Here is a 14,638-nt window from a genome sequence, read left to right on the forward strand (position 1 = left end):
GATGACGTGGCCTTTTACACGTCATCTTGGAGAATGGACACCATCACCAACAGACTTACTCTTGCAGCAATATACAGACTAACAAAATTCTGCAGTAAATGTAAAATTAAAATTGACCACGACAAGACTAACGCTATACTCTTCACCAAAAGCAGACCCTCTTTTAACCGACAAATCAGATACAATAACACTCTCATTCCGTGGTCTGTTAGTAGTAGACTATTATTTCCTCTTCTCTCACGTGACTCCAAAAGACTATGACCAAACTCACTCCTCTTCTACAAAGTAGCCATTAGGCTGATATTGCTCTACGCCTGCTCCGCCCGAAGCCTGCACTTGTAGTAGCTACATCAAGTTACTTCAGACAACGCAAAACAAATTTCTGAGACTCGCAACAGACTCTCCACCACTCACTCCACGAGACTGCCTTATCCACGGTCACTCCTAAATCCAAGATCGTCTGCTCAAACTCCTTTCCATCCTAGACTGCCATCCTAATCCACTCTGCTGCGACTTAGCCTCCTACGACCCTTCTACAACATACAGGTACAAAAGACTAAAACATATCCTACTCTAACTTTCTACACTAGCTGCAGGTTTTTCCTCTCCTTTTTTCCCTGCATTCAATCCTCCTCACCTAACTTTTCTCTTTCTTCACTAGTTAAGAAGGTTAAACTGTATAATACATTTATACTTCTGTATTTATTTTATGTACTACGTATATTTATAGAAATAAATATTTATTCATTCATTCAAGGTTATAAAGGAGGATTAGTCCTCTTTTTTAAAGAAAATTTTGGAATGTTATTTTTTATAGAAAAAGAGAAAATAAATTGTCAAATTTGGTGTTTTTCAACGTTTTGCTTTTTCGTGCAGTTTTAATCAATAATTCAATTGACTTTAAAGCCCTGTAATTTATAAATCAAATCAATCAATGTAATATTAGTTCAAAGTTTATTAACTTTGTTTAGACAAGCAGTACAGATAATTATTATTATGTAATGTATTATAAAGTAAATTCTTCAATTTCAAGACGTTCAAAAATTTTATTTTATTTCATATAAAATTATAGACATGTCCAAGTGCAAGGAATTCCTAGCACTCCAGTTAATAAAGTATATTTACCGGTGGGAACTTGCTGCAAATAAAGGAAAATTAATTTAAACAGAAACTCCATGATTCCCAACTTTATTTGTTCCCAAATGAATTCTATCTAATTAATTAAGAAAATAACCAGATCTTCCACTCTAAAGCAGAACACATAAAAGGGAAACTAACTTATAACTCTAATAAATGTAAGGGAGTAGGGATGGATAGAAATAGTAGGCTTAGATTGTTATCCCTGTATAACCACCGCCACACTTGGTACACGATCGTAAGATTTTTACTTGGGATCCCAAACATGCGTAGTGAATTTATGACTTGAGACAGTAATTCAAGAAAAAATTGACATGAATTATTACTGTTGCCTTGAATTTGGGTTAGTTGTTCACTTCATTTCGTTATTCTCTTCTACAACCCTCTCTCTGTCCTGCGAACATAATCTGAAGTTATAAAAACTTGTTTTCCTCTTTTTTTATAACGAAGGGTTTAGAGTGCGGGACGAGTGTCTCTGAATTTTTATATTTCTTCTTGATCCTTTTTTTGCTGGTCTTTTGTTCTAATCTTTTTTAGAAAAGTCCTTCTGCGATAGAGACAATTTTTCAAGGGAAGTTTCATTTTACGGTAAAAGAAAAAAAAAACTGCCATATTCATAAGTTTAATTCACAGTGGGAGGTTTGCAGGAAAATTAGCCACGCAAATAGCAAAGAGAATTATTACAGTCCTGCTCATTTCCCCCTAACCGAACTTTTATCTAAGAGGCCTTTTTTAATATTTGTAGCTTTATATTACATTTCTTGCTTTTTATGGATAACGATAAGTTAATAACCTGCAAAAATGGTGCCTTCCATGCGCGTGTTCTTTGTGGTGTCACTATGAAATAACTGAAATTATTTTTTGACCCCTTGAACTATATCGTGACTCATCTGTCTCTAGGCGATTCCAATCACAATGAAACAATGGAGAAGATCAATGGCTGTACCGCTGGTCATACTTATAATACTTCAGAGTTTTTGGGTTGTTATTACTTAGGGTCAAAAATATTACCAGTGATGTCCAAAACCATTCTTCTTGACAATGCTGGGAATCAGCCAAATGGCATACCTTACAGCAGAACCATAATTTGCCTCGGATCAGGTTGAATGCCCATGTTGACTTCAACTCGATAGACGATCATAACTTAACAAAGTGTAATATGAATGAAGCGAGTGATGCTTAAGCGATTATTTCTTATTTTGTACCTTGATTGCATTGCAATCGCTTGGTTGCCGTATTAGACCTGTGGCCCCTTCAAGAACAGAGGAGATAATTATCTAATAGACGCCATAAATGTTAAATTTTTAGCTATCGCTCAAAGATTTGTGACATAATATAAAAAATTTTAAAACCTGAAATTTGTGCTTTTTACTTACTATTCTCTAATAAATATTTCTCTAAATTCTTGTTTCACAAATATTTACTGAAACATTTACATCAAAAACTCCGTGTATTAGTTCATTTGGATCAACTTTGTCAAGATATCCATTTCTTGTTACTTTGTGATAATACTTAAAACGTATTAAAATAATTGTTTCCAAACATTGTTGCTTACTGATCTTTATTAAGAGTAATAATATCAACCACTTAATGGTAGAATCTCCCCTAGTTTTTTCTTTGATTAGGATCCATATAAAATAATTACGAAACTAATAAAGTTATGCCAACATAAAATTAGATGAATATATTTGTTAGACTAATGTAAAATACTTAGTAGATGTGACTGACTGTAGGCCTTCTCGAGACAGAAACTTTAAATTTCCTTCTTATTTGGGCATTTTACTAATCTAATTACATGCATTCAAATAAAGTAGACAAAGTTTGACAACTACGGTGAGGGAGGAATCATTCATGGATCTCTTTTATTACCAAACATCGAGGAACACTTTCTATAAATGTTGGTTAGAAATGTGTATCAGGTTGGAAAATTACATATATATTTTTTGCATTATGTTCGTAATAAGTTTATTTTAGCAGTTTTTCTCTCTTTAAGCAGCTGGTATAATTTTCATTGTCGACGTTAAAGTTGCATTCATAGAATGCAGAACCTTTACTGGAAATATAAACTACCGCGTAAACCTCAATTCGTGGTTTGTATATTAAATTTTCAAAAATTTAGATCTTTCAAAAGTTTTCTTAAATCTGAGCATAATGGAAATTAGATCCTGGCAAAAGTGAGATAAATCAAATAGTTTAAAAAATTAGAAACTTACACATATTCAAATATATATATATTTATATATATATAAACACATGATTTTTGTTTAAAGAATAGATTTGTTTTCTATAACAGGCGAGAGTTACTTGACCTATGTAGGGATGCAGCAACCAACTCTTGACAACTCCCTGAAGGACCCTAGTCAGAACTTAGTTGTAAACTTTCAACTATAATAAAGCACTGCTGTCTATTTGGCCTGAGTTATTCTAGGAGCAAGAAAGGTCATTTTGTTAGTGAAATGGTATCTATAATGGATCGTTTGTGGCAACAAGAAAGAGTAAATCAAATCAAATGTGTATAGTTCTCGGCTTCTCAACCAAGCCCTAATGCTGATTAAGTACTCGTAATTAGTAGTAGTCAGTTAAAAATGCATGACACAAAGATCAAATTCAATTTTTAAGATTCCTGTCTTTTTGCATCCAAATTAAACTTGGATGCATTTTTCTAATCTTCTAATTTATTATGAATAGTTTGGTTTGTAAGAATACTTTCTCTTGCTGGTTCCATTTAAAAGGAAGTGTTGTGAACAAGGAAAAATCTGGAAAACGAAAATGTAATCAAATGAATAAAGCGAAGCAGACATCAAAGAGGCATTGTCTGCATTTCCAAGATTGAGAAGAATCCATTAATTTTTATTTTTACAAAACTTTTTTTTTTAATTTCACGTAGTTTTTCGAACTAAAACAAAATTTACTTAGGACATTTTATCGCTCTAAACCTCTCCGAGTTTTGATCAACTTTTACTTCGCGACAATTGATCAACTAAACTAAAAATTTGTAGAAAAACGTTGTTGGTTTTTATTAGTGAAATTAATGGACGTAATAAGAGATAAAATCGCATCAAGTGAATTAGAGGTTTAGTTGAGATTACATGGATTCAAATTTATTTGAGAAACTTAACCAAGTGTTGTATCTGTTGGATAGTGAGCAATAATGGCAACTAGATTCTATTTTACTTGTCTAAAAAAATGTAGAAAATCAGATTTCTTCTAACTTCAGGAGCATGGCGGTAACATTTCCTTCTTCTTCCAGTCCTTTTATCATGCAGGAACAGTGGTTAAGAAGGGTAGGTCGCCCTTGGTTGCCATTTGTTTGATGGTGTAAGAAGTATCGCTTAGGTTGGAACTTTTGGCATTAGAAACTAAATAGCCGCGGAAAAAGTCTGTTAGTGGTCTTTTCAATATTACAATAATTAATTAAGAAATGTAACCAACAATTGGTAAGAATGGAATCCAAAATTTACCAATTTTATGTAAAAAGAATAATAACAGATTTACCTCATGTCAGTTCATATATCTAGCAGGTGCTGCCATCTTTAGCTAGTTTTAGAAACTTATTGCAGATACAGAGTTCTTTTAGTGGATACCTTCTACGAACTTGCAAACTCAATGAGAGTATTGGAAGGGAAAATATTGTTTTTGAGTTAGAGAAGTATATGTAAATAAGGCAAAGTTAGACTACCTAAAACTTTATCCGAAGGCGGGTTAGGATCCACTTCAATTTATTTGATTGAAATATTGTGTACTTTTGCCCGCAAACTTATTATTATTGTCTTCTTAAAGTAAGGGCTGCTAGTTGCTAGGGAAGAATATTAGTTCACCTATTTTTGTTTTTAATATTCATATTCAGGTATTATTACTTTCATCGAGATACGTGGTCCCGCTTTCTTGGATGCTCAAAATGGATCCGGTTATTCCCTGGGGTAGACCATAATATCGCGATGTAGACCTGTAGTTGCAGAACACAATTTTCCCACCCGACCTGTGCCCCCATGGCTCCCTTCCTGCCTCTAGGAACCTGCCTGAGACAGTGTTCCCCAGCCGTTTACCCGAAGTAGGGGTATCCGCTAGGTGGGGCTTTTGAATAAAGCCGAGGCCGAAGGTATGTGTTGAGTTAGGAGCCTTCATGTCGATGTCTCTCTAAATGCCCAGGACCCTCTTTTCCACTCTAGCACCAAAGCCTTGCCACGGCACGCGAGGGAGAGATATTTATACTCAGACTCTCGACGAGTGCGTCCTTGTTCGTGCAGTGTGTGTATAGTGTGAATGTTGAGGTATAAATGAGTGTGTGTGGTGGGGAGCTCGAGTTTATCTGTGGGTTCGCTAAGCCCAAGTAACTGCACACATCAACTACCTCTGCAGGCTAGTTCACCTATTATTTTTGGCTAATAAATATATAAATAGCTGTGAGTTAGTTATTTTTAACCTTGTACCTTTTATTTAACCCATTGTAGTAGGTTATTTGCTAGGGTATTAGGGTAGACCTGGTAGGCAGGAAGCTGACAGTATCTCTTTTCATGGTGATTTAACTATCTATTCCGCCTATAAACTCCTGGAATTTAATAATCTCGCAACACTTAGTAACTCGTTGCAAAGGCCTCTCTAATTAATTGCTAAAAATTAACGGTCACTATTACTTGTTAATTAAGATATTTTTTCTCAAAACCTCTCCATTTGTTCCTGGTAAGTTTTAAAATATCTCGAGGAGTAAAAAAAAAATACAAAATTAAGTTGCAATAAAGTTTTCCTAACTTCGTTTCTTTCTTAAAACTCTAAGTGCAGTGAATTTATTCATTAATTAAGTATTCCTTTTGATGTCACTAGCTTCATTGATCTTCACCTTTCAATTCACCATCACCATTTTAGGTTAAAACCCTTCTGCTGCTGCCTCTACCTTCTTTATTAAATTCTTCTGAGAATCATCCTGGAATTCCATATATTTTTCTTCTATCTATCCTTTTGCTAATTTCTTTTTCATTTTTGCTAACAACTTTTGGGTTCGTTTACGGAATCTGATTTATCCCTATTTTGTTTTGGTAATATTGCTGTACATTGTGGACGTATTTATCATCATTTTAGTCATTTAAAATATGGAAGTATAATAATTTTATAAAAGTGTTGTGTGGATGATCCATGTTAAGCTCTTTTCCGTTTGAAATGTCTAGTACAGAGCTTTGGCCTTTAATGAACTGCATTCGAATTCCATGGAAACTTGACCAGGCGGCATTTAACTTAAAATCTGTTAATGAAAGGTATTTCTCCCTGCAGAATATTAAAACTGTCCGGTAGGACAGTTGTATAAGGATTGATCGTCAAAAAGTGCACGAAAAAGCGTAACGTTAAAAAACACCCAACTTTGACAATTTTTTTCTCTTTTTCTATAAAAGATAAAATTCCCAAATTTTCTTTAAAATATAGGGCAAACCCTCCTTTATAACTGTAATTTTTTTGCAACCCCCCAGACCTAATAGATTTCGAGAAAAAAGTTGCCGAAAATGAGCAAAAACGGCATTTTCAGAAATTGTTGTTGTTGTTGTTGTTGTTGTTGTTCTTCTTCTTGTTGTTACCTTTTTTGTAAACTACGTAGCGCCTAAACGCGAGAACCGATTTTCATGAATGAGGTGACATTCGATTCGGAATTTTATGTAGATGTGCCTTTTGGGGGTCTCGACGCTGTACACCGAATTAGAGAGGAGTTAGCCCCCTTTATGTAAGGCCCCCTTCAAAATTATTATTACTAATTACTCTGTAAATCTTAGCCCGATTTTGATAAAATTTGGTAGGATGATAGAGTTAGGGCTCCCCTACGTAACATTAAAGCGGCGATCTGCTCTTACACTAGTTAAGGGGAAGTATAGCAATCGTTTCAAATTATCGATAAGTGAACTGATTTTCATGAATGAAGTGTCATTCGAATCGAAATTCTGTACAGATTTGCACTTTAAAAGTCTCGTCGCTACGCCTTATATGGAGGGGTGTTTGCCCCACCCAAGTCAGGCCGTTTCTAAAACTATTATTACCAATATTTCTATAACGCTTTGTCCGATTTTGATAAAATTTAGCACGAAGAAGTGATTAAAGCTCCTCTACATGGCTGTGAAGTGCTATCATGCTCTTACACCTACTAAGAGGAAGTACTGAAATCGTTAAAATTATCAATGGGTGAAACTATTTATTACATTAATGAATTGTCGTTCGATTCAAAATCTTTGCCTCTTTGCCTTTTAGGGAGAAGTACTGTAATCGCCCGTTTATTTTTCTTACTCCTCTTAAAAGGAAGGTCTGAAATCGCAGTTTAAATTTGCTTTTTACGTACAAATAATACCTTCCTATTTTATATAAAAAGGCTTTCTCAAAAAAATTGTTATTGAGGATGGTTTGGGGACCGCAACTATAATCATTCTTTAAAAAGATCTCTCCAGTGGTAGTTACGGTTCCTACTTAACACCTTATAGAATGCAATGATAGAATTGCTTATTCCAAATTTAAAAAAAACAGTACAGCAGATATGTAACTTAGCAAAATAGACAAAAATGAAAATCTATCCAAAAGGTACAAAAATCTCCTTAACAAAAACTTACAGTTTAAAAAGTTAAGTATAAGGGTTGATTAAACGCCAAAAGGTACACAAATCAGCTAGTACCCAACATTTCATTCAAGCTTAGTTGATATAATTTAAGTAATTTTGCTGCATTAACTTTTCCTTCACATTTTTTAGAATTTATTAGATGTCACAGACCCTTATGCTGGCCATTTTCATCTACAAAAAATTTGTTCAAGTAGCACTGTAGATTGACTGTAATATCTATTAATCTATAATAATCAAACTATTAATTACAGGTTAAAAAGAAAACGTTATAAAAAATAAAAAAAAATACGAGGCTACAAAATTTAAAAACTTTTTTAAAAAAATGCTTACACCAACATACATCAATGATTTCGATTATTTTATTTTTAATAAAAATCGTCTGTTTAAGTTTATTCTTCGATTAAAGTAATTGTTATTTTATGTAGTAGTCAAACGTTTATAATAATAGGTAATAATTATCTGGCTTTATCGCAAATAATATAGTTTTCTTCAATCACACTCTCAATGTAGCTGTTCTTCTCACAATGTTATATATATGTTATGTAATATAAAATAAATAAGTATTGCATACTTTTAGGACAGCTAATTATTCCAGTATTTTACTGTAAGTAAAATTAAATTACAATTGAGAAATGAATAATTGTTGTTGAACAATCTACTTGTTATTAACTGTGTGTTATTTGTGCTCACGAATATTTCGGTAAGACGAATTCAAGTCTGAAATATTGTTTTAAATCCTCCGTGATTCAAATTTAAACAGTAGCCGACTCTAACTTTGTCTTTTTCTACTTTAACATGCATGTATAAGATGTGACAACTTCAGAATAAAGGGCATATTTAAGATAAATCAGAAGAATAATTTGGATTAGAATTAAAATAAAGTACCTATTTAAAAACGAAGATATATGTACATTTTATCATAATTATAACCAAATAATATTATGAACGAACTGGCCAGCATAAGGGTCTGTGACATCTAATAAATTCTAAAAAATGTGAAGGAAAAGTTAATGCAGCAAAATTACTTAAATTATATCAACTAAGCTTGAATGAAATGTTGGGTACTTGCTGATTTGTGTACCTTTTGGCGTTTAATCAACCCTTATACTTAACTTTTTAAACTGTAAGTTTTTGTTAAGGAGTCTCATGTTAGCGATAATTCAGTCATTCTCTGGAATCTTATTGACCTAAGTTCACTATGGTACTTGAGGGATGTATTTAATTACCCAATGAAAAATAGAGTAAAAATAATGACAAAGAGTTTTTGGGTTAAATTCTTTGTAGAAGATTGATTCAGAAAATTTTGCTTATTCCGTGAAAATAAATTATTAAATTTTGAATAGACACAAGATTGATAAATGTGAGAAGAAAATTTAGATAAAGAAAATAACAATGAAGCAGCAAAGTTTGAAGAAAAAGAAGATGTACACGATAAGGACAACGCTAAATGAGGTGTTTGGCTTGCTAAAGAAGTTATTCAAGTTGAACTTTGGTAAGCCTCATACTGGAAATTAGTAAATATTATTATGCTAATGCAATTCAAACTGCTTTTATATAAATGGCGGTTACTTAACGTTGTTTAACTATTGTATAGAAATATATAAATTTTTTCTATGTTTTTTTGAAAAGAGAAATCTTTCCTCGTCTCTGCAGACAGCAGTAATGTACCGCATAAAATCGACTATTCTTTTCATTGCCCAGGTCTTTATTTTTTTTTACTATTTGTAGATATTAACTCAAATTAGTTTTTCAGTGAATTTATTAAAAGGTTGGGCATTAGTAGATTGCAATAATGTGAATTAAAGCTTGCGATGGGAAAGTATTATAACTTTATTTAAAATAAATTGCTAATTCAAACTGTGTAAGCGGTCACATTTTTTTAGACTTAATATATCTATTGCCGAGTAGCGTATTATAAATGTGTTGGATACAAAAAGAAGAAAATTCATAATATAATTCAAGTAGCTATTCCAAAAACTGAAATATTATACTTTTTTACTGAATTCAATGCTCTCAGCTGCTTGGTCATATGTTTCAAAATTAGAGCAGCTAACCGATCTTTTTTTAAAAGGCCTAGAAAAACATTCCACATCATTTTCAAAACAGTTCAGTTCAGTTTTATTGTACATTTGTGTGTAATAACTTGACATTTTCAATCGAGGCCATAATTATTCTTAAGTTTAGTTAAATTCGACTTATTAAATCTTTTTAGCTACTCATTATTGTATACATTTGTAAATTGAGTAAATATGCCGATCCTTGTTAGCTATTCCAGGTAGGTATTTTGCAGTCATTCTTTACTATATTGACGGATATATAGTATATCGCTGAAATTTAAAAAATAATAATAATAATAGGGCTCTTACATAAAATTGATTCTTGGAGAGGAGATAGTAGAAGTAGTTCTGTAGGATTGAGCGCCAAACCTCAGAGTGATGTGTGGAGCGAATTAGCTTAGCAGAGATCGTAGATCTGGCTGAGAGAATCTCCTGAAAGTTTTGCGGTCACTCTTGGTTACTAAAGAGGACGGTAGTCTCTTCAGAATGTTCATCTAAGTTTAATTGGTTGGTATATAGTCTTCTTGTTTGTGTTACTTGTTGATTCTATGTTCTATACTGTATTGTAGTTTTGATAGACTTTTCAACTCTATACTGAGGACTTGCACCTAGCCTGCCTCTGAACTTGTTGGATCGCACTTGTGGCGAGTTAGATTTGGTCGTAACTGACTTATTGTGTTTGTGCGTTTTTATAGCATTAACAGTATCGCAAAATAATCGCCGTTTTTTTCCCCCGTCAGGAGAGGTTAACTACTATTAACTTGCTAATTTTCCTTATTAATTTCATTAGTACAATAGTATTTGCCTCAAACATAGGTGAAATTATCTGAACATTTGCAGGTATGAACTTGTTATAGAAGTGATTCTAACATGATTAAATTTCCTATTCAATAAAACCCAAAATATTCTTAATTTTCAGTAAGTAAAATTCAAAACAGATTCTAAAAGTTCCACTTCTCCTTCGCTCTTACGTAAAGTCTTCTCTCTTCACGGTTTAGGACATTTGTGCTGGTATCCCTGCCTAATACATGAACTTAAGCTAATTTTGTCCGGTCGTAGCACGCAAATGTTTATTTGTGGTTTTCAATTATCCTCTGAGGTTGATTAAAACAGTTGGATGTAGAGAATTTGACTTCAATCAAGTTTCCGCCACACTGACTCCGCTGGTGAACTTAATGAACTTCATGAACTGATCATACCACTAACTCTTACAATGGGGCTTGCAGAATAATTTAGAGCGTTCAAATTTGTGTGGGTTATTTATAATATCGCCATTCACATCTCCTCATGCACAAGCTTCTATCTCCACATACCAAATTATACTCTTAAAATGAATGGAGGTTTTGGGTGGCCTAGGACTTGGCCCATCCCCACATAGAACTTCTTTCAGTTGTGGCACTTTTGAAAAGATGGTTTTTTGGAAGATGTGAAACAGATTTCACTTTGTTTCCTTAATTCTATTGAATCCTTTGAGAGTTTCAAGTATTAAGCTTTGGGGCTTCATTACTTAGGACTCTACAATCTCAGAACGAGGAATATCTTCTTTATTCTGAGCATATGGAATTTAAATTTGCTGGAAGTTATCTTTTACATCATTCGATATAGAAATATTGCGCTTATTTATCTATCAACTTCTTTTCATTCATTGATATGTTAGTACATCTTAACCAACAAACCAATTTAATCTTAATTGTAAACAACGTAAGTTTTGTTTATATGTACACTGCAGTTTTCTCCAAACATACCCTTAGGTTCCCAGAATTATAATTTCATTTTGAACATTTTATTTAACTTTTATGAGGTATTTCCAACAGAAAAGTATCAATTATCAGTATAAACTGAAATGATCTGAGGCTTGCTTTGATCATATGATTGAGTGCACGCTGAAATGCTTTTTCTTAAGCGGTATTTTAGACTTGAAAAAGAAAACTCTAAATAAATTCTTTCTAACGTACCACAGAACTATTGTGGCCATTTTTTTTTATTATCTATATTTCGTAATACAAAATTTTAATTAATGTTTTCAGAATTGTAACCATTTTTTAAACAACTTGATAAAGTAAATTTTTCTCCTGAAATATCTCGAGAAATTAGTCGATTTACTAGAAGAAAATTAATTGTAAGTTCACTTTAAATTTTTTTGAAGTAAAAATTGTTCTCCACCTTATAATTATCTATAAACATTAAATTAATCAGTAGTTTATGTTTAAAAAAACTGTACCACAGTGTTCAGTTATTTATTTTGTTGATTTAAGGCGCCTCAATATCTCAGGTCATTGGCGCCGGGAATTTTTTTTCAGTACACTGCTGGCGTCCGGAATAATCTAAGGGCTAGCAGCTGGTTTCGAACCCAGGATCTCCGCGTTGGAATCCTGTGAACGCTAACCACTGAATTAATCTCTTCTCTCGTTATTATTGTTATTATTCTTTATTTTCTTTTTAAGGAAAAAAGTTAAGTTTAGTACTTAATAAGATGTTGGAAGGGTATACTCGTAGTTAAGTACATATAAAAAATAATAATAATTTTATATCCATGGCGAAATGTACAGCAGTTCATTTAAAATACCATCGTCCTAATAAACAAGATTTTTCTTTTAACATTCTAAACTGAAAATAGCCTCTTGGAGATCCGAAACGTATTAAGGTATAAAAAGGATTTGAGACTAGAATTGTGGCTGTTTTTTTAGCCTTCTGAATTAAAATGTAATTAAAAGTTTCTAAGTGTGTATACATTGAATTCTTTGTACCATAACTGAATATTTTACACAGTTTATTCAACTCTGCAATGAGTATTGAATCATTTAGTAAAGGCTTTGCTTTAATAAACTTTAATCTAAACATATATAAAGTTACTTCATTAATTGAAATTCTTTATTTTATTTATATTACCCCCTTTCCTTTTTGAACTTCAATATTAAATTTTAATTATTTTCTTTAATACGTCTATTTATTGCATAAATTGTTAGCTTACTTTATTTTTCATTTTACCAACAAGTTTTATTCATTAATAACATTTTTAGTACTTTAAAATGTTTCATAGTTTTGAATTTACGATTTATTGTTTTTGTTTTGGGAATGGGAAGATGAATAGATGCCGGATTTGAAAACAGGAAGTCTAAATGGTTCGCTTCAATTGGTTTTCCTAAAAGGAAAGCAGCCAGTTCTAATCATAGTATGTGTAGGTCCAAAAGAAATTCTTTGACCAAGTGTTAAAGATGTTTAGATGAAGGGTAGGTTCTGATGGTTTCTTATCTTCAGCAAGCAATGACACCTTAAACAAAGATTCCCAGCAATTATTGTCGGAGATCCTGAAAAATACCCTTTTGTTTCCAGGGTCATCGTGTAGAGAAAACAGAGAGGTTCACAAGATGACTTACAAGAATCACTCAACTTTTCTCCAAAATTATTTTGTTTATTTCAAGCTTCTCCTAATTTGTAATTAAAAAATATCGAGATTTTTCGACCAAATTCAATTTTCCTTATAATTTACGTTTCGAGGTTTTTTAAATAATTGCAAAAGTAGATTTAATGAGTATTGAAGTATGAGTTTAATAAATGAAAATTAGAACATTTTGTAATAAACAAATGCTTCCTCACAATCATGTTATGTGATAAGATTTTGAATTTAATTTTCTTTTAACTATTTGTTTAGTTTTCTTTACTTTCTTTGCTGATCTCTGAACTCAGTTTTCATGATCGTGTTCGGCTTATACTTTGCTTAAAGTATTATGGTATTTTAATTTCTTCTTATTGCATTTCTTTTGATTCTTATTTTTTTTCTCCTGCATATTGCAAATTTCTTTTATAAAATCGAAGTTGGCATTACTTATTCCGCCATAAAATGTGTGAAAATTAAACAAGTAAACAAATTCATTAAGCGGATTTGGGTGTGTAGTAGTAGTGGTTATGCATCGAGGGCAAATCATCAGAGGGAAATAGTACAATTTTTTACTAATTATAACTGATTAAATGTTAAGTATAATTGGAGCATTTATAAATTAATAGTGAATTTTTTTTAATGAAGTAAGGTTATATTTTGTAAAAGCATATTCTAAAATGGATGAATGTGTTGGATGTTTGGTTGGGACCAAAAAGCATCTTCCCTCTACCTCTTCGATCCAGTTCCTGAAGAAGAACACCAGAGGTGTCAGAAACGTTTAAAAGAAAACGTATTTTTTGAGGGGGTGCTTAGTCAACCATTGTTTAAACAAAGTTGATTGGAAATTAGTGATCACCTCTCTCGTGACTGGCAAAGATATTATTCAGTTTTTAAGTTACTAAAAGGGACTGTGAGGAAATAGTGTTCCCTATGTAACTACAATAATCCAAGATTATTCTTCTTTTTTTTTTTCTTAAGAAAAACAAAATCCATTTTCCTTGTTCACAGGTAGTGCGTACACAGAAGTTAGAGTCGGCAGGTCATGGGGTTGACTCTATCACCACTGCGGAGACGGCATGTACTATTTGCCCTGATACTGGTTTTTCTGCCCAGCACCGTCTTCATACTTATCTCTTCGCCAGGTAAATAAATATTAAATTTCCCTTTTTCATTTATCACTTTTAACTCTCTTGCAATTAAATAGCATCTTTTGAAAATTTGTCATTAAACTCTTGTTATGATGGAATTTTAAGATTTGGTGTTTTCTGAAAAGTCAGTACCACCATATTTTTGTGATACTCACTATTTTTACGATATGTTAGGTTTTTTTTTTTTTTTTTAACCTTTAAATTTTTAAATGCTCTATTATATTACGGCTGATTCTGAGCGACTTCCACGCCATTACTTTGTCTAGTTTATGTGCTTAAAGCTGCACATTTTTGCAACAGTTACACCAAAGGTATGAAAAGATAAATGCAA

The 14,638-nt window shown here is 32.4% G+C and overlaps 1 protein-coding gene across 6 annotated transcripts in view; it reads left to right on the plus strand.

The window, feature by feature from the left end:
- Positions 1 to 14,638, plus strand: part of Mgat4a (alpha-1,3-mannosyl-glycoprotein 4-beta-N-acetylglucosaminyltransferase a) — a 389,138-nt gene that overhangs the window by 230,121 nt on the left and 144,379 nt on the right. For 4 of the 6 annotated variants that reach the window (XR_012455286.1, XM_074117925.1, XM_074117926.1 and 1 more), the window contains one exon: positions 14,168 to 14,301. Coding sequence is in view for 5 of the 6 variants with exons in the window: in XM_074117925.1 (XP_073974026.1) it covers positions 14,202 to 14,301 (100 nt within the window). In the remaining variant the exon portion in view is untranslated. Of the gene's footprint in view, positions 1 to 9,785; positions 9,999 to 11,807; positions 11,900 to 14,167; positions 14,302 to 14,638 lie in introns of those variants that run through there. The other 2 variants (XM_074117928.1, XM_074117927.1) reach the window with 2 other exon arrangements.

Source organism: Rhodnius prolixus, unplaced genomic scaffold (genome assembly GCF_049639745.1).
Source record: "Rhodnius prolixus isolate KJV_2025 unplaced genomic scaffold, Rpr scaffold_2, whole genome shotgun sequence".
In the NCBI taxonomy this organism is placed as follows: Eukaryota; Metazoa; Arthropoda; class Insecta; order Hemiptera; family Reduviidae; genus Rhodnius; species Rhodnius prolixus.